The sequence below is a fragment of the Chiroxiphia lanceolata genome, chromosome 3 (assembly GCF_009829145.1).
Source record: "Chiroxiphia lanceolata isolate bChiLan1 chromosome 3, bChiLan1.pri, whole genome shotgun sequence".
NCBI classification, from domain to species: Eukaryota; Metazoa; Chordata; class Aves; order Passeriformes; family Pipridae; genus Chiroxiphia; species Chiroxiphia lanceolata.
In genome coordinates, this window is record NC_045639.1 from 17,851,533 (window position 1) to 17,871,671 (window position 20,139).

The 20,139-nt window shown below is 39.4% G+C and overlaps 1 protein-coding gene and 1 long non-coding RNA gene across 8 annotated transcripts in view; both read right to left on the minus strand.

Annotated features, from left to right (window-relative positions):
- Positions 1-8,194, minus strand: part of CNIH3 (cornichon family AMPA receptor auxiliary protein 3) — a 47,829-nt gene extending 39,635 nt beyond the window's left edge. The window contains exon 1 of the mRNA XM_032683769.1: positions 8,001-8,194. Within this exon, the coding sequence (XP_032539660.1) occupies positions 8,001-8,081 (81 nt within the window). The 5' untranslated portion in view covers positions 8,082-8,194. The remainder of the gene's footprint in view (positions 1-8,000) is intronic.
- A 1,541-nt stretch (positions 8,195-9,735) lies between these two features.
- LOC116783986 overlaps positions 9,736-20,139 on the minus strand; it is a 32,794-nt gene continuing 22,390 nt past the window's right edge. For 5 of the 7 annotated variants that reach the window (XR_004355914.1, XR_004355912.1, XR_004355913.1 and 2 more), the window contains one exon: positions 9,736-11,188. This is a non-coding gene — a long non-coding RNA (uncharacterized LOC116783986). Of the gene's footprint in view, positions 11,189-17,848; positions 17,877-20,139 lie in introns of those variants that run through there. The other 2 variants (XR_004355911.1, XR_004355915.1) reach the window with 2 other exon arrangements.

The window sequence follows — 20,139 nt, forward strand, 5'->3', positions numbered from 1 at the left end:
GCCTGTATCTGTGCTTGAGATTACCCCGACCCAGGTGCAGGACCTTGCACTTGGCCTTGTTGAACTTCATGAGGTTCACACAGGCCCACGTTTCAAGCTGTCAAGATCCCTCTGGATGGTATCCCTTCTCTCTGGCATGTCCACCACACCACACAGCTTGGTGTCATTAAACCTGCTGAGGATGCCCTCAATCCCACTGTCCCTGTCACTGACAGAGATGTTAAACAGTGTCAGTCCCAATACCAACCCCTGAGGAACACCACTTGTCACTGGTCTCCACCTGAACATCAAGCTGTTGATCACAACTCCTGGAGTGCAACCATCCAGCCGATTCCTTACCCACTGAATGGTCCATCCATCAAATCCATGTCTCTCCAGTTCTGAGACAAGGATGTGCTGTGGGACAGTGTCAAATGCTTTGCACAAGTCCAGGTAGATGATGTCTGTTGCTGTTCCCTCATCCACGAATTCTGTAACCCCGTCATAGGAGGTCACCAAATCTCTCAGGCATGATTTGGTTTTAGTAAAGCCATGTTGCCTGTCACCAATCACTTCTTTATTTTCCATGTGCCTGAGCATAGCTTAAGGAGGATCTCCTCCGTGATCTTGCATTCGGTTTCCTGGGGTGTGTTCCACAGAAGTTAGAACAAAGCTTTTCTCAGGCAAATGCACCAAGAGGACAAGACGTAAAAGTCAGAAATTGTACCACAGGAATTCCATTTGTGTATAAGAAAACAATGTTCACAGTGAAAGGAGTAAAGTACTGGAACAAGTTCCCAGACAGGTAGTTGACTCAGAGAATCACAGAATGGGTCAGGCTGGAAGGGACCACAGTGGGTCATCTGGTCCAACTTCCCTGCTGAAGCAGGACCATCCCAGAGCACACGGCACAGGATTGTGTCCAGACAGTTCTGGAATATCTCCAGTGAGGGAGACTCCACAACTTCTCTAGGCAACCTGTCACCTGCACAATAAAGAAGTTCTTCCTCGTATTCAGATGGAACTTCCTATGCATCAGATTCTGCCTTTTGCCTCTTGTTTGGCAGCACTGAGCAGAGCCTGGATCCATCCTCTTGACACCCTCCCTTTAGATACTTATAGACATTGATGAGGTCCACTCTCAGTCATGGCTTTTCAAGGACGAACAGGCCCAGCTCCCTCAGCCTTTCCCCATGACGGAGTTGCTTCAGTCCCTTAATCATCTTTGTTGCCTTGCACTGGACCTGCTCCAGGAGTTCCATGTCTCTCTTGTACTGAGGAGCCCAGAACTGGACACAGAACTCCAGATGTTCCTCACCAGGGCTGAGTAGAGGGGTAGGATCCCCTCCCTCAACCTGCTGGCAATGCCCTTCCAAATGCAGCCTAGGATATCATTGGGCTTCTTGTCCACAAGGGCACACTGCTGGCTCATGGACAGCTTGTCCACCAGAAACCCCAGGTCCTTCTCCATGGAGCTGCTTTCCAGAAGGTCAGCCTCCAGCTTGTGCTGGAGCCTGGGGTTATTCCTCCCCAGGTGCAGGATTCTGCATCTTGCTCTCTGCACAGCATCACGGTCACAAATTGAATTTTTTAAATGGGAACTTCCAACTGTGAAACACTGGAAGTTGACCCAGTAAATCAAACAGCATTTGACATTTTTCTGCCTTTACCTCATCAGCTGACTCTGCCCTGTGACTTAGTGACTCTTTTCAGAGTGGAAATAATAATAATTCTTAGCTGTTTTACATAGGAGAGATACTTTGTTTCCACAGAAAGTGGGAGTGTTTTCCAAACTACCACTTTCAGAAGAGTAAGTCTCTCAGTATCCTCAGCTTACAACTTAAATGAGATCTAGTTCCACTGCCTGGTAGAGTCACCTTCAGCTGTCAGCAGCAACAGTGGTTATAAATGACCAGCATGTCACAGGCACTGAGGATGAGGAACAGGTCAAAGAGATGTCTGTTATCTGTATGGAAAACATTCTTACTATCTGCTGAGCTTCTTACTCTTTCTGAAAAATATTTTGCTAAAAGGGTATTTATGTTGGAGTGGGGGAAATCCACTAAGCCAGAGGGCTGAGGGTTGAATTCAATGTTTTAAGTGTCATTTAATGTAGTACGTGGTGGCTGAACAAACAAATATGTGTAATGAGCTATAAATTCATGCCTCAGACTCAGTCTAAGAGTCGTACTCATGGTCTAATAAAATATGACAGCTATATTGCCTTGCTTATTAACAAGCATAGCAGTTTTTAAAAAGCACTAGAAATACATTATTTACCAATTTGGATATAAAATCCCTTTAGTAAGTAGATTTTCAAACTAATCCTAAGATGAAAAAAAACCCCAACAGATGTGTGACAACCAAATAACATTTAAATAGCTCTCTGCACATATTGTGGGAGGCACAAGACTCCACAGAATAATTTATTTTACACAGATAATGGAGTCATTGTGACTTGTGAAGCATCTGGAATTACAGCCAGTGGCAAACACACATAATTTAAAACCTTTCTCCAAATAAATCTCATCATGACAGTTCAAGCAAATACAGAGATTCAACTTAACCTTTCCACAGCATTTAAGTCTGTGTTAGAGCCCAAAGACTTCTATGATCTTTCTAATTATTATTTAAGCATGACAAGGTAACTAAACTGAAATATACTTCTTTTCTAATATATAAGATACAGTTTGCTCCACAGTCTCTGCTGCCTGGCCTAATATCTGTCTGTCAGCATTAATGAGACAAACTTCTGAAAGAAAAGTTGTAAGGGAACTGTCAAGCTATGTTATAGTCAGACCAATCTGGCTGTGCTCTGTTTTTAAAAAGAGTGGAAATATCAGACTCATTTCTTAAACTGTCATGACTGTAAAACCTTCAGGGACAATGTGCTTAGCTGCTTAGAGAAGAAAAGACATCTTCAAGAAACACGTATAACATACACTAAAAGCATTTGCGATCCCATTCATCAAAGCTTCATCTAATTTTATTTTTAAGCTCATAATTATCCAACATTCTCAGATAACTGCATTAATGACTCATTAAAGAACAGTACTGAACTTCCATATCTGAAAGAAAATTCAAGCTTGACCACAAGCCTGTAAAGAAATTACTTCCTTTTCATGACACGCTCCAAAGCATTGCAAAGAAGTTAAATTGAGACTGGGAGCCTTTTGTGGAGAGAAGTACAGGTTCAAGTGAGCTCATAGATCTCTTTACTGGTTTCAGGTAAGGCAGGGATCTATCCTCCAAATCTAAGTTACAGAAACAGTCAGAAACAGAGAACATTGATAGACCAGCACACAGTTTGTGACCAAAGCATTTTGCTCAACTGAATTTGTTATCAATTCAAGATTTAAAGGATCCTCTTGCGTACTTTTTATGCATCTTCAAAATTAGGCTAGGAATTTCATAAGGATGCCTAAGTAAATCAGATACCAAATATTCACCAAATTCCACATGTAACTTGGAGAGCTTCAGAATTTTTTACCTAAGCTGTTGAATCTTAAGTACTAATAAAATACAGTCCACATCACCAGGACAGTACAGTGAAAAATAACAGAAGTGGCAACATGTTATATGTAAATAGCACCTCCTGTCAAAAGGCAAAGACATTTTAGGAATAGATGTTAAATAAAGTGAGAGTTTAATTCCATTACTCACAGTTAGTAAATGAGAAAAAAGGGCATGGATAATTCAAGCTGTCTGAGAAACATAATACAGAAAGCCATTATCAGAAACAACACTGAATATAGATTCCAAGGGCTTCTTTCCCTGGTGTTTGCAAAAAAAAAAAAAGGATGCTTTGACTTAAAACTACAAACCAATTCTAGCCTATATTACTCTGTTCAGTCACTGCCTCCCACTGTTTTTAAGTATACCTGTGAACTGGTACCTGTTAAGTGAAGTCAAAGTCATATTAGGGTAGTTTATCAGGATTAATACTATCCTCACACTTCAAAAGAGAAATGGGGGGGGGGCATAAAACAACAAATCTCCATGCTCTGCTGCTTTATTCTTTTTACATTTGGCTCAAGTAACTGCCATCAACTTCAGCGCACACAACTCTGGTTGTGCCAAAGAGCTGTTCCTGGATTCATCTGAGTTCACAATCACATCAAAATACTCCAAAAAGCATTCAATATGGTACAGCTTCTCAGGCTGGCACCATCAGTTTTTTCACTGGCATGACACTCCTACTTTCTGGCAACCCTTAAGGAGCGTTGGTTATGAAGCAGTCGCACACATGCAAAGATATGCTTGTATGACTTGAAAAAGAGATAGCCCACCACAGAAATTCTTCTTTTTTAAAACAGTAATGTTCTTGGGATTTATGACTTGTTTTACTGTGGTATTATAAAATGGAGTACTTTGAAAAGCTCTTTTCTCAAGGCTGTCCTTTAAGTAACACATTTCAAAGCAAGTATTTTCATCTTAAAATATCACAAAAATGGAAGGACTCAGATGACCCCAAACCAATATGTTTTAAGCAAATAATAGTGCTGTGGGACTTCACACAAGCATGCCATGTTTTAAGTGAGGAAAAATAAGCCACAATTTGGTCAGCTTTAGTTAACTTCAGACACAAATTAGTGGAGCTACACTAGAAATGATTGCGGTATGTCAAGTCTTGTTGGGACTTCAAACAGACTTGACATAGCTCGGTTAGATGTTAACAAGAGAATAAATCTTAGTTCAAGACAGTTTAGGAATGGAATAAAACTGATTAGTAAAAAGCTGTATATAAACAAGAAAAAGAGCTGGGGACAGCAAAACTAAGTGTCTGTGATGGTTGGTAAGAAGTCCATACACTCTGTTCCTGAGTTTACAACAAGATCAGATGAGGATATCAAATGACATAGTTAATAAACCAAATTCTGTTAGTTGTATCAATAAACACACCAAAACATGCTCAGCTGCATTAGTCCATTTGAGAGGAAACCTTGGCCAAAACACATTTCAATGACACCGCAGCTAGTAAAACAAAGCACTACTGTAACTGTGTTTCTACAGCAAGAGCCATGTACTTACACTCAAATCAAGAAACCAAGCAGAAAGGTCACCATCCTCTACTAAATTCTCCAGTACTTTTCCACAAAAGTGTTATGAAAACATCCCCTTCTACATGATGTTTCTAACATTATGACATTACAGCTTGAGGTATTGTGGTCATTGAACAACCTCCCTGCTAAAGCAACTCCTGTAGCACAGGGAATCATGCTGGTACTATGTAGTACATGGAGATATAGTCTTCATCCCTTTTCTTTCATTTTATATGTATGAGTAAAGTTTCAGCAAGAATACATTAAGATAATTCTTGTGCAGAGTTTAAACAAATGTTTCTGATAGTATCTAAGTTGGTTTGGGGGTTTTTTGTTTTTTGTTTTTTTTTTTTATTATGACAGACACCACTGGCTATCTATACAAGAAGATCACTCAGAGGCAGGAAAAAAATTATTACATGTTCCAGATGTCTAAAGGATTTTGTGTATTTTATTTACAATTCTTTTAAAATGTTCTGACCAGCTTCATTTTGTCTGTTCCCAAAGAGCAGGGAGCACAGGAATGTATAGAGTCTTTAACTTCTTAGAAGAAAGGCATCAGAAAAGCACGGTGTCCAAAAAAAAAATCCTCATTTTACTCTCTTGTTTTGGTTTTACAGTTACTATTGAACCTATTAGATCAATATTAATGAAAATTATAATTCATCTGGCTTGTCAGCAGAAATAAAATGAAATTTTATTTGATCCACTGTTAATTCATTCCAGATAACTGCCCAAACCTCAGTCAGCTTCAGGTTAGAACAATATCGAGTCCAAATGCTACAGGTTTTTTTCTTATCGTTTAAAATAATTTACAAAATATAAGTTCTTACTCAGTCTTAGAACCTCAGAAATCTTTGAAAGTGATGGGATGCTCAGATTAATCAGCAGCTTATTCTTAACAACCAAAAGACCAAAAAGCATTTTAACAGGAAAATTTAATGACTGAAATCCTCCACTGCCCTTAGGAGGACCTATTTACAATAAATTTACTGTCCCTTACAAGTATATTACAGCAAAAAAAAATAATCAAGCCACAAGGAAGGAGTAGGAGTTTTGTTTCTTGGGAGGATTTTTACAATTGAGATATTTAAGGTAAAAAAAACTCCGATGACTCAATACATAATGTACACAAGAAACCACACTATAACAATTCATACAGAAAGGATAATAAAACTCCTTGTGTTTTGTATATGTGGATAACGCGTATGCCTAAAAGTTTATTCTGGCAGGGTGTTGAATCTATTACTCTATGACCTTCCTTCTCAAACCAAGTATTTTAATAGAATTATTATCTACTTATAAGAAAAGATGGTACGAATTCTTGCACTATGACAATAGAACAGCATTTACAGCCATTTTCAATTTCAATTCCTCAACAATTTCACAACAGATGTAAGAAACACGCTGCATAAACTTAAGTGTATTGACAAAAGGTTTTATTTCCCAGTTGTCTTATGGAGCTCCAGTACTAAGAGACTGTTCTTCATGATTTTATAGACTGAAAGTTGAAAAATCGTTTCACTAGGAGTAAATTTGCAGTAATTACACTCACTTATGGAAGAATAATTTGCCAGATTTTCTTTAAGTACTGTATATCTTCAGACAACAACAACTTCAGTCCAGGAAAAAGAGAACACAATAATAGGCTTCAAATATATAAAACAAAAATTGTTACAATAATGAAAACATTTTAATTTTAGCTAGAGATTCAGAGCAGAATACACTATTAACCCTAAAACCTTTGAAGAAGCTGTAGAATTCTCACTTTTGGGGATCTAAGGATTTGTGGAAAAGGAGGAAAGAAAACATGAGTAATCATCCAAATCTTACCACTCCTTTGTTTCAGAGTAATGCAGTAGCTGACTGCTAGAAATCCTTTTCAGCCTTGCAGTACTTGACATCCCTACAGCACTTGGCATTACCACCACACTTTTGTGGTTTCATTAATAAGGAAAAAAAGTTGTAACTGCCCCATTAAGAGTACAAAATAATTAAATGTCAAGGCATGCTCACAACAGAAGAATCTGTTTCATAGTGTTAATACAACTAAGCTAGCAGCTTTACTCTCATTTCAATAAAAATATATTCTGCATCTCCCTTGCTTGTTAGTAAAGGAGGATTTTTTTATCTTATCCTGTTCCATCCTGAATGTCTATGACATGGAGTTATTTGTGTAGCACACATGCAGTGTAAATAATTCCAACATACGTAGCAGTTTAAGAGAATTTCAAAATTATGCATAATAATGATTTCACTACTGAGGAAATAAACACCAAGTTACATGCTTATGCCTACCACGGCCACCCAGTGTACAGCACGGAGTCAGCACCAACACTTTTCAGTGAAATTAATGAAGGTGGACTTCAATATTCAGCTCACGCATTAGAAGGATGAGAGAGTTTTACATTCAACCCCGACCTTTCAAGAAGTTATTCATGTAGTAATTACCGAAAGAAAAGCAACCTTACTGCTCCATCAGGTATGGGGCGGCTTCTCCCTCAACATGCTCTATTCGCAGGCAAGGAAAACAGATGTTCTTACCTGGAAGACCTCACGTCTGAGCACAGCCGGTGCTGGAGCCACGAGCATCTCTAAACTCAGCCCTCAGCGCAGGGCTGGGGCAGCGCTCAGCCTTCGAGCGCTTCCCGGTAGTGGGGACCAAGCTCTCACAGACGCGTGGCCACCGGTCTTTATGCTTATAAAAATGTACTAAACACCGGCACCCACGCACAGGTGTCACGGCGCGGTCTGTCCGTCCTGGCACCGGGGCCACAGGCGGGGGAAGCGCGGGACGCGCCCGCTCCCACCGCGGGACGCATCTCCCCGGGTCCCCGGGCAAGGGGCTGCTCGCCCCAGCCCCAGCCCCAGCCCCAGCCTGTCCCGCCACCCCGCTGCCCTCGTGGCACGACCCTCCACACCCAGGGCTGGAGCCCGCTTTAACCGGAGGGCGGGGGAATGCGGGGCTGGGGTACTCACATGCCAGATGGCGAAGAAGATGAGGGCGGCGCAGAGCACCAGCGACAGCATGTAGCAGAAGGCGGCGAAGGTGAAGGCCATGGCGAGGAGAGCCCTCCGCGCCCCCCTTCACCTTCACTTCACCGGGAGAGCGGCGACCCCCCGAGATGCCGGCGCGGCGCAGTGCCCGGGCAGCGCCGCACACGCCGCCGGGCCGGGCGGCCACCGCGCCCCCGCAGCCGCTGCCGCTCCGCCGAGCCCGCCCAGACCCCCGCAACGCCCCGCGGCCGGGACGCCCCGCCCGGCCCCTCCGCCGCGCCCCCGCCCCGCCGAAGAGCCGCGGTGGGCGGCCCCGAGGGGCGGGTTCCCTCCGTGGAGGTGCGGCGGGGGGTCGGGGCTCGGCAGCACGGGGCTGGCGAGGGGCTGCTGCTGCCGCTCGGGTAGCGGCTGCTGCCAGTGCCGCGTGTTTCTGACTGAAATCCTGTCACGACAGCGTGAGAGGAAGCTGCGTGGGCTGGGATCAGTTCAGGCCAAATCCTGAGGAGATAATTGTACGCCTAAACTTGAAGTGCTTTGGTGGACGGGGTTTAATTATTGTTTTTCCTTTCAGGGTCAGGTAACTCCGATGAAAAGCGCACCAGGTCCGTGGAGAGGCCAGCCCTGGAGCATCCATCCTCTGATGGAGAGGGGACAGGGACCCAGCCCAAGATCTCATGAACCGCCGCAGAGTAGCTCAGCAAAGTAAAATCAGTCCACCCTTTCCCATTAGGTGAAAAAGACATTTACTGTTGGAGTAAATAAAGACAAGCTTTTCTCAAATGCCATCAACTGGGAGAGCGCTCTTGCTGGCTTTCAGGTGTATGCAGTACCCAAATTGCTGAAGCACACATTTAAAACAAGGAAGGAAGGATAAGTTCCTGCCTTTGCACCTTGTCTTTAACAGTATCCACAGTGTCTCCAGACACAATTTAGCCATTTCTACAAGAGATCTGTTTTAGGTTTACTATCAAAAGTTTTTCCACTTCTTTGGAGCGCATCAGCTGACGCAATACAGGAGGTTTGCAAGCAAAAAGTTTTCAGGAGAAAATGCCACAGAACCATCAGAAGTCCCATTTAAAAATATTTTGAAAACCAGAGATGAAAGCTATATATTTGAAACTTTCTTACAAAACTGAAAAAGAGTTTTAGCTCACAGCATTTGTTCTACCCTTGTATGGATTGAAGGTGGTTCAGTAACAAAACTATGAAGAAATTTGCCAGTGGTTACCTGTTAAAGTCAGACTTCATGGTACAGGAGATTGTAATTCGATCAAAGCCAAGTCCAGTGGAAGCTTTCTTTTGAAATGTTTTCAATATATTCTTGTTTAAAAGTATGGTATATTATTTTTAACATAATATGCACTTTTATCCTGAGGAAAGAGTGCTGATTTGAATCAAGAATCATGACCGGTAATTAATAAACCAATCAGGAATAAACTGATGGATCTAACCTTTCATAATTGAGCTGCTCCAGACTGTACGTGTGAACTGATGCTTTAATTAAGGACAGAACCCAGCAAGTAGTAATGAGCTTTTCGTCATAAAGGGGTGCAGTAAATCCATTGTAATTCTCTGACCTTTTAATTTTTTTGCATCTGAAACCCTGCAGAGCATATGTTTGTGGAAGTAAATGGTTTATTCATAACCATACATTTTGAAAAGAGTAGTAAATGAGGTACAGGAGTCGTGCTTGGAAATATTTATTTATTTTGTCACAGTTACCTCGGTATCTGGATATATATTGCATATGTTAAGATTCAGTACAGAAAAACTGATGCTTCTAAGAAAATGAAAATAAAACATTTGATTCTGGTGCACTTATATGTATACACCTGCACATATATGCACATCTATGAAAAATATAAATATACTCTAGCTATCATGAAAGACAGAAGTGGAAACAACCATTAAATGTCTGTTTAGCGTCACACTCCAAGGTAAATATTCTGCTGTTTTTCACTGTCTCTCACCTACATTCCAGCTATGTATTTGGAGCTCTTCATCGAACACACAGGCAAAACACTTATTTTTCATTTTGCAAGACAGTTCGACAGCCAAAGACTTCCAAGATCACAGAATCTTTCCTGGTACTGATTTTGAAACATGCGTTGCCCCTGGCCATATTGCCAGCCATTAATCATTGCCAGTGGCTGTCAAATTACAAAAGTTTCTGACATACAGCGAAAGGGAAAAATCTATAAAGATGCATTTAGGACACTCTTGTCTTACTGAGTTCTTCTTACATAACACCATGAGAATACCTTAAGTATCCTCAGACGTTTAAGTGATGGAGAGTGATGGAAAGATATACCCTTCACTCAGTACATCTCTGATTTGTACTCAGAGATTTGTCTGAGTAATCACTAAAAAGTCTTCCTTATCTCCATCTTGTTACAAACTCATTACAGCTCTCTGTGGTATGAGAACCTCACAGCAGGGTGAGGTTCCTTTGTCATTTATGAATGAGACTACAGCAAATCATGAAGCAAAAGGTGAAAATAATATGGATGTGCCTGACCATTTTCTCCCTGGTTTAAGCCCCTGTGAACACAGCAGGAACACCAGTCTATCTATTAGCTCCCTATATACTTCCATGGTCTTGGTCCTAACCTTCACATAAACTAATGGATCTGATCCTGGCTGCATGAGAAATTACAGTCCAGCACCCAGCTGTGCTCCTTTGAAATAATGTATATCACAGAGACCAGGATGGAGGGTGTGGGAGCTGAGGATGCAGCATTATCCTCTGAAGGGATCTGGAATAAGAAAGTAGAAAAATACAGAGTATAGGAAGTAGATTTTATGTATAAAAAGTATTTTTTTTCCTTTAGGAAAAACTGTTGCTTTCAAAAATTGTTATTTTAACACTTCTTTTCCACAAATAAACAGAATTACATCCACATGTTGAGACGCACAAGGATTTCTTTTTTTATTACTGAAAATAAAAAGCTCAGAAGTTCTGCAGCAGCCTGTTAGGCAATCCAGTAATCTTTGCTCTCTGGTGTTCAGCAGCTCATTTTAACAGCCACAGTTTCAGATTTAGAACCTCATCTTTCACTCTTCTGTCTTCAAAATCTCACAAATGTTCCTGCTTCCTCCATACAAGGAGGTATTCCCCAGCCATTTCCAGAAGGGACTGCTGTTCTTACTCCGTGGCACAGACCTGTAACCTGGGAATGCAACAGCAAAAATTAGTCAGAAAGGACCATGAGATAAACTGCAGACAAAGTAGAAAGTCAGTAAGAAATGGAAAACATATTATGTACAGGTTGATTAAAAATTGGTTTGTAGCCTCTCCTCTCATCTTCATCCAGGGGCTATTCCTTTTAAATGTATTTGTTGATGGGTCACGTAAGGTACTTCAAGCTTAATAACACTTCCTAGAAGAAGTTTTTACATGAACTGGTTTTGTGGGCTGTATCCCACAGCACCCACAAGCAGATCATGGTAGTGTGTTTGTAAAACCCGTGGAGAAAGATGTTTTACAAAAGACTGTAAGGGCCTCGCTTTCTTTCACAGATTAAGTTTCAGAATGCTACAGCTGTCACTGTTCAGATTTGGTACTTTTGAACAGTAAAGAATTTGTCTTTACCATGCATATTTGTTGGAAAATATGACTGTAATAGAGTCTGATCCCAATTTCACACAGAGCCATCACAAGAGGATAGATGGTGGTGCTGCTTTTGTACAAGAGATACTGAGATGCTGATTTTCAAAGCTATCACTATTCAACTATGATCATAGGTCAAAGCACAAACATGATTTGGGATTTCTTCACTTAAGATGGCTTTTTACTTTGTGAGGACCTCTATGAAGGGACCAGAAAAATTCAGTCACTAGACAAGTAATAACGGAGTTCATCTGGTGAGCAACAGACGGCACTCAAAACCAAACAACATCCAATCGTGAAAATAGATTGTGAAAACAGATTTAATAGATTCACAAGTTCAGGATGTCCTTACATTAGCAGGTCTTGGAGCACTTGGTTTTATGGGAAATGACCTTTTGTGCTAGATAATGAAAGAATTTGAAGGCACTGAAAGAAATTTCCAGTGGCTAATTTATAGAATGGCATAAGAGATGAGAGGGGATTGCTAATGAGTCCTTTCAACTCCCAAATAATTACCTCAACTGTATAAACCTAAAGAACGAGTCTTTAAAAGACCAGTAGTCCCCAAAGTAAGAGGCTAAAATCACCATAAATCCACCAACAAGGTGATGATGCACTCTCAGCCAAGGTGGTTCATAGTTTTAGGATTCATATATTATTGTTACAATGTATAGTTTTGAGTGTAACATATTACTGAGTGCCTGCTAGAGTAAAAGCCGTTACATTAATTATAGGAGAGAACTGTCATTCATAGATTAAGTATTTTTAATAATACATCTGACTCTCTCTTTTGTGAAGCTTAAGTCCTACTGAATTATTAACAATGCTTATATACAAATTGCTATCACTGGGCTTTACTGTTAATATCCCACAGAGATTAATAGAAGCATTTCATAGTCTTATGCATTATTATTTCAGATTATCTGCAGATTCCAAATGAAATTACTCTATTACTGCATGGTCAGTTCACTTTCAAAAGGTTACCTTTGCAATAATAAAGGCAAGTGACATTTTGTTAATGAAGTCTTATTTTCAGATACCAGGAATGTGATAGTTCACAAACCCACTGAAAATAATCTCATTTTACTGCCAGCAGTTCCCACCTTCTTTTGTAGGACCTGGATGAATAAATTTTAACTACATTATCACAGGATCATAGAAAAGTTTATGTCGAAAGGGACCTCAGGAGGTCTCTAGTCTGACCTCCTGCTCAAAGCAGTGCCAAGTCAAGGTCAGACTTGTTGCCCAGGGCTTCATCTGGTCAAGTCTTGAAAACCTCCAAGGACAGAGATGGCCCAGCCTCCCTGGGCAACCTATTCCACTGCCTGTCTCAGTTCATCTTCAGCTGAATAGGTCCCAACCTATATAATTTCCAGGGCTTATTCCTTCTTTAGTACACAACTTTACATTCATTCCTGTTGAAGTTTTTAAGGTTCCTGTCAGGCTATAATCTCCATGTTTAATTACAAAAGCATAGATTAATATGCAATACAGAAATGTTCCTAAATAGCAAAATAAGACTCTTCAGAGCTTGACACTTTGTAGTGCTTTGCTTCTACTATTCACTTGCCAGCCAATATCAGAATAACACAGTATCACACTCATGTCCGTCATGGCCACTGGCAAAACTGAGGCTTAAGATTTGCAGCTCAGATCACTCACCTGAACTGAGTGATCTCAGTAACTGTTCTGTCCCATGGTTTGATTACCACAGAGGCACGACACACATTTTGACTCTGCATGTTACTAACTTGCTAGCAAATAGAAGAATGTTTGTCATCAGGGTATCTGTGAGTTTTTGCATTATCTGCAGGGTTAGTGGACCGATTCTGTGAGCACAGATATCACTGCACCTCTCGATTCCTAAGCTGTGCTTTTCTGCTCTATTGCTCCAGCTTCCTCCGCCCCTCTACCACACAGTTCTTTCCTATTAGCCTGTCTTTCCCTTATCTTCTTGCTAGTTTATACTCTCAGCTTTGTCCATCTACTGCCTCCCACTCCCTTAACTCCTCCAAATTCAACTTTTATCTTCTGGTTGTTCATCAAGACTGCTTCCTCACCAGTGCTGAAATGTCTGACAGGATACTAAGCACTCCAGAAAGACAGGATCTCTGCTCTTAGTTCCAGGACAGAGTAGCAAAAAGCGAGTTGACAAAGCAATTGCAGGGGAGGTCCTGCTTTAAAGTGAAATGGAATGGGGAAGGGATTTGCTTAATTTCAACAGTTCTCTAATAACTATGTGTGACATTTTCAGAAGGATTAGAATTAGCCAAAGACCCTAAGTATTCATGGCAGCAGCAGAATTCATGTTCATCTTTCAAAAGTTACCTCCTTCCAGATGTGAAGTCCTTCCAATAAATACATGAAAGGCAGGAGCCTTCCATAAACTAGTAGTAAGATTTTCAGCATTGTTGGAATAACACATCTACTTTTTTTTTCCAAAGAACATTTTTGTGAACTGTTCAAGACCCTTAGTCTGGAGAGAGCATAACATAAAAATGAGAGCCCATGCAGGGAGTAGAACTTAGATCTGAACCAGTCTTAATTGCCTTTGACATTACCTAATATCCTTCAAATCAATACATGGAAACTATACACAAGGAATGCTTGCTAACATTACTTAATCCTGCCAAGAAGGAATTTAATTTGTGTCTCTGCTGGGGAGGGAGTGGGTTACAACTTTATCAATTCTGAATAACTGAATTCCATCAAAGGAGTGAAAGAGGAATATCAAATTTTCTGAATAAGTAACTTATGAGAAATCCTTCATCAGTCACTGAAGATCCTGCAGAGCTAGTTATGCTAATAGGGAAAATTGCATAAAATATGCATTTGTCCAAACACTGAAATAACATTCTGAGCCAAATTCCTCTAATTTTAAAGATGTTTCATTTTTTCCTACCCCAGAGCCTGTAACACTCTGCTAATCTACAAGCCCTGCTGATGCTCTCCATGCCTTATGGCTCCATCATTCTGAATACATATGCCAGAACAAAGACAAATATGTGATGCCCTTCAACAGTTCTCCTTCTCAGAGGATGATTAAATTCTCTCATACGAAACTAAATGCTCTTCCTGTTTGTCTCTTTGTACTGAGACTGATACTGAATGCTCATCCCTGCTGTCCCAAAAACAACAATCTGGTGCAGTAAATCTAGACTTGGTGTCTTTGCTATAGTTTAGAAAAAAATCAGTATTTCACCAAATTGACATATGTGTTCTAACTGAATTAATGGTATTAGTCATTTTTAACTTGCACACATAAATGAATAGTTACAATATGGTCTGCATAAATAACAATGTTGACTAATGAATACATAAACATAATTTTATGGCTGTATTTATTCAGTAAAGTTGGTTTTGATGCAGTTTTATGAGAGGTGGGCACACCTATGATGTAAAAGGAAGGAGAGGCCATGCAGACATACAGCAGCATGTGCTGCAGCAACAGTAGGAATGGAGTGGTTGCTGTCAGCTCAGTACCCTTATTACACTGCCTCCTTGTCTTCAAACTTGATAAATTAGTATCAGGTTTGACTTACCTCTGTTTAAAGGGAAAAAATAAATCAGTTGCCCAAAAAATATGACTTGTATTATTAGCACATCAATAACAGAACTCTTTATCAAACACTGAATTTAAGCAAAGACTGTTCGAACTGATCCCCTAAGCTTTTGTAACTTTGAAACATATTCCCCATATTGAAGCAGAGAAAATAAAACGCCTATAAATAGGGATATTTTTAACTATGATTAACTAATTTTTAACTAATGATTATAACACTCTGTATCACTTAGAATTTCTAGTCACTTCAGCTAAAGTCCCTTATAAAAACTATTTTAGCATTTGACAACAAGTACTGAAGAATTCATATTGTAAATTGGAAAAATACCAGAAGAAAAGGTTGGGGGTGGCAATGGAGGAGTAGGAACATGTTTAGCAAGAAATCTCACGAGAACGCTGTTCTGGAAGATCATTCCCATTCTAAATATAAACCTGTAATACATTAGCCATCTTGGCTTTAACATCATATAAAATATTTCCAGTCTGAAGCAAAACCAGCAAGACAAGATCATTCTCTGCAATCTGCCCATCTCTTACAAAGAACAGAAGGTTTGCAATTCTGATTGGAAGTTCTAGTGGATTTTGTACCACAAGTCTCCTAATTTGTGTTCTGCATGTGAGGAAGAACACCTTTATTGTGTGAGTGACCACGCACTGGAACAGGTTGCTCAGAGACCTTGTGCAGTCTCTTTCCCTTGAGATATTCAAAACCCATCTGGACGCAATCCTGAGTAACCTGCTCTAGGATGACCCTACTTGAGCAGGGAGGTTGGAGCAGATGACCCACTGTGGTCCCTTCCAACCTGACCTATTCCGTGATTCTCTCATTCTTTTTCTTTTTGTTACCTTGAAATGTCTAACTAGACTTGCCTAAACCATAAGGGTCAGATAAGTTGCGGTCTAGATCTTTAGTTTACTCAGGATGCCAAGTGAAATACTCAGTGTAGCTCTAGGAGAAACAGTGTTTATGATGTCATAAGTAAAAAGTCTGCCCTTGTTGCACTTATTTTTATTCTATGTCATTCTGAGTTGCCTTTTTCCAAGTCCTGAATGTTTTGTACCTACATTAAACACTCAGTACAAGGTTTTCTTTTGTTAAACCAGTTGTCACTTTAACGTGATAGAATTGGCTGAGCAGTAACAGGTGACAGCTCCAGTCATCTATGCTCTCCAGATGGAACTATCTTGTGTTCTTTCATAAACCCTTTACTTGTCACTGAGGACTCTGAGGCAGCTGTTCACTGGAAGATCAATGAAATACTAGTTTCAGAGATTACTAGAGAAATGGAAGAGCTAAATATGATCTTAACTAGTCATTACCTGGGAAGAGAACAATGACTCACATCAATTTCAGAAAGTTAAACAGCCTTTTAGAAACTGTCATGACTCACAAGTACTGCACGCACACACATACACACACAATCTTATTCTCTGTTCAAGGCACTTAGCTCTTCTCTAGAGAAACCAAGCTCTCTCCTCCTTGAACCTGCAACAGCCTTATATTAATGTAATTACCTTGACATTAGACAGCTAATTGATTCAAAGACATAGATGCTATATATGCATTTCTTGCTGACTGGGTTACATAAATTGTTGACCTATAAACTGCTGTGAAAAAACATATAATAGAAATGAAGTCTTTTTTTTTTTTCTAACAGATTTTGTTTGCTTTGGATTGCAAGTAAAGCAGCTCTCAAAATCAAACTAACTCCAGGCAGGTTTGCTTTGAGGACATAGTTTTCTAAAATAAAAATTTTTTTCAGCAAGTATTCAGGTGAGGGGTTATTTTGGCTTCTGAAGCATTCATTTGAGTCATAAATATCAGTATCCATTGAAACAATTAACACAAGCAAAGCTGAAGGTAGCCAAGCTAGGAGACTCTGTCTGGAAATGGAAGCAAAGATGATATTTTAGCAGTGCTGGTATTTCCAATTCATGTTAATGATCTATCAGTTACTATTGTAACTTACATATATATGTATATTACCTTTTGAGGGATACTTTGAACATTAAAATAACTGAAAATCAAAAAGCACTTTTGCTAATTTAAACTGCAAAAGGGTTTTCCACTGCAATGATTACAGTATGACCAGAAAACACACATGCATTCAATGAAGATCATACAGCAGAAAAAGGTAATGCACTGGACAATCTTCTGAGTATTCTTCACATATTTGTTCTGGCCCAGATGGAGAAGCTAATTCATGATAATTAAGGCGCAAATTTCCAAGCACTGCAGCTTAGCTGCCCTAGTTCCCACTAAGGCCACTTTGTCTTGCTAGGAGAAAGTAATCTTGCTTTGAAAGTACAGTAAGTTGTTTTCCTTTTAAACTGAAGCGTCTCCAGCAAGGATAGTGTGAGTTAGTGACATGTAAATTCTCACACAAATTATATCACAAATTTAACAAAACTCACTAGGAAAATTAATTAAGATGACCTATATACACAAACAGTGTTACTGAGCTCTTTTTCGCCTTGAAGAGGAGGGACTAGTGTATCCCAAGAAAGTAGGTAGAATTACTGCAAATGAGCTTAAGTAGCTGAGTAAACAGTTTAATCTGCCTGCCAACTAACTACTCACCTGAGCAACTAAGATAGCTGAACATGGCATGGTGTGCCCACACTGCAGTGAGCCTGACACAGCAGCTGAGAGAAGTTGTCCTCTGATGGTTGTTTACCAGACTGTCTGAAATAAGCAAATTCACTTCTTATTCGAAAAGTGTCTGCCTTGCAAAACTCAGAAGAATGAGATTCCCCTGCTAATCATCTTGGTGCAAGCGAAGAGGAACAAAAACTTAATTACCCTTCTGCTCCAACAAATGGTACCTCCTCACTAAAATCCAGAAACTGCATTGGGTTGCGTCTATGCCTTTACCCATTCCAAAATTATCCTATGTGGATTATTTCATCCTGCAGGGCTGCCAGGCCTGAATTTAAACCAAACACATTATGCTGTTTGCAATTCTTTGATTGTATTTGTCAATATTCTTTGTTATCAGGTTTAGGACTTCATTTTAAGTAAATAAAAATATGCTTTTAACTACAAAATTGCATGAAATCTTCCATTTTCCCCCACTACGCAGCCAGGGTCTTCTTTAAAAAGATAACTTTGAGTTTAGAAACTCCAGTTGTAGGAACATTAATATAACAGTGCTGCAAGGCAAAGATATATTCAGCCTGTTTGAATTCCTAGGTGAGGTGTGAAACAGAAGTGGGGGGAATCTCCAGACAAACTACGAGCAATTTTCTGACATCATTCTGGTCCAAGGCTGCACGGACCATAGTCATATAAACTCATTTTATGCACAGTCTTTTTTATTAACTTAATTAATGTCTTCTGTCTCTGAACATCATATGTGAATTCCAAACCCTGCAATTTTGGGCCTCAAATCTGAGGCATCTGAATTCAGTGTCATGTTATATTGTGAAAGTAAATCACCACACGACTTCATATCTGAATATCTCTCAGATTCACAGGGGCTAACAGCAGACATTCATCCTTCTGTCTGTACAACTTCCTGAATGAGATTCTGCTTCAATACGCAAGTTTTATGGTATTGATATGAAAATGTGCTTTTTCACAATAATAACTAATATTTTACTATCTTTGATACCAAGAAAAATGTTTCTTAAATACTACAGAACATTGTGAGACAGTCTGAGATATGCATGAAATGTCCCTACAGGAAAGCCAGTTTATTCAAGGAGCCTGGTATATATTTCCATTTTGCTTATATTTTAAAAGTGGCTGTAATCTCAGACTGACTAGATATTTGAGAAATCCTGAAAGATAGAAGACTGGAAAAGATAAAAACCATCTTAAGAAAAAGAAATAGCCTTGGAAAGATCAACATTTTTGCATGTTTAATTATTTATTCCATTATTTTTCTGTTAATTTAAATTAAACAAGTAACAAGAAGAGAGCAAGAAAGAAATAGTGAGGACCAATGATTAATCTAGGTAAAATTGTATGAAATGAAACTAAATTCTTTCTATAACAAAGTAGCAAGTCTTGGGAAAAGGAATGAGCAATAAAGTCATATATCCTAACTCTGTGATCTGTTTCCCAGTGCTGTCTGATTTTTGCCACTCTTAATATTGTGTATTTAATTATTCCTATCTAAATGAAGTAGCTCTTGCTTTTCTTTGTTGAGTTGCATATACTCTTCATACTGATTTCTTAACTTGTCATGATGATTCTCAGTTTATATCCTACCCTTTCACAGGCAGTTAAGGGATCCTCTGCAGCTGATGGCTGAATGCTATTTGATAATCCTCTCTACTGTGTTATCCAAAATATTAATGGGAGTTTTGACTAGAGCTAGACCTAAGGTGGAATGTTATGCACAAAATCCTTTCATTTAGACAGTGAATCATGAATAGTAAAAAATAATAGCAAAACCAGCTGCATTTTCCCAACATGATGCAGCAGTACTCAGAAAAATAGTTGCATGTTTTATCACAAATGGAATAAATCTGGAATGAAAGCAGAAAATATTGTACTGGGATATATAAGACAGAATGCAGCACTGAAGATGTGACGTAGTGACATTTTGGAACATTACACTTGTGAAAACTATGTTCACATGTTTAAGATAATTCAGGAGATATTAGAGATATCAGCCTTGGAGATAAGGCAGAAAGAACTGAGCTCATTCTACCTAAAGAAAACTCTGAAGATACACATGAAAACAGTCTTCAGATATGTAAAGTGGTAGTAAGTGTGGAAATATAATATAATATTCTTTGCCCACTACAGACTGGGTAAAATGTAATGGTCTTAAAATATAAAAAGTGATTTACATTAGGAATTTGAAAGATTTTTCTATTGATAAAGACGTGAAATTGAGAATATGTTGCTAAATTTGCATGTTCCCAACATCATACTAAAAGTCATGTAAAAATGTCAAGCAAATCCTGCTTCCACAACCTACCTTTGAAAATGCCAT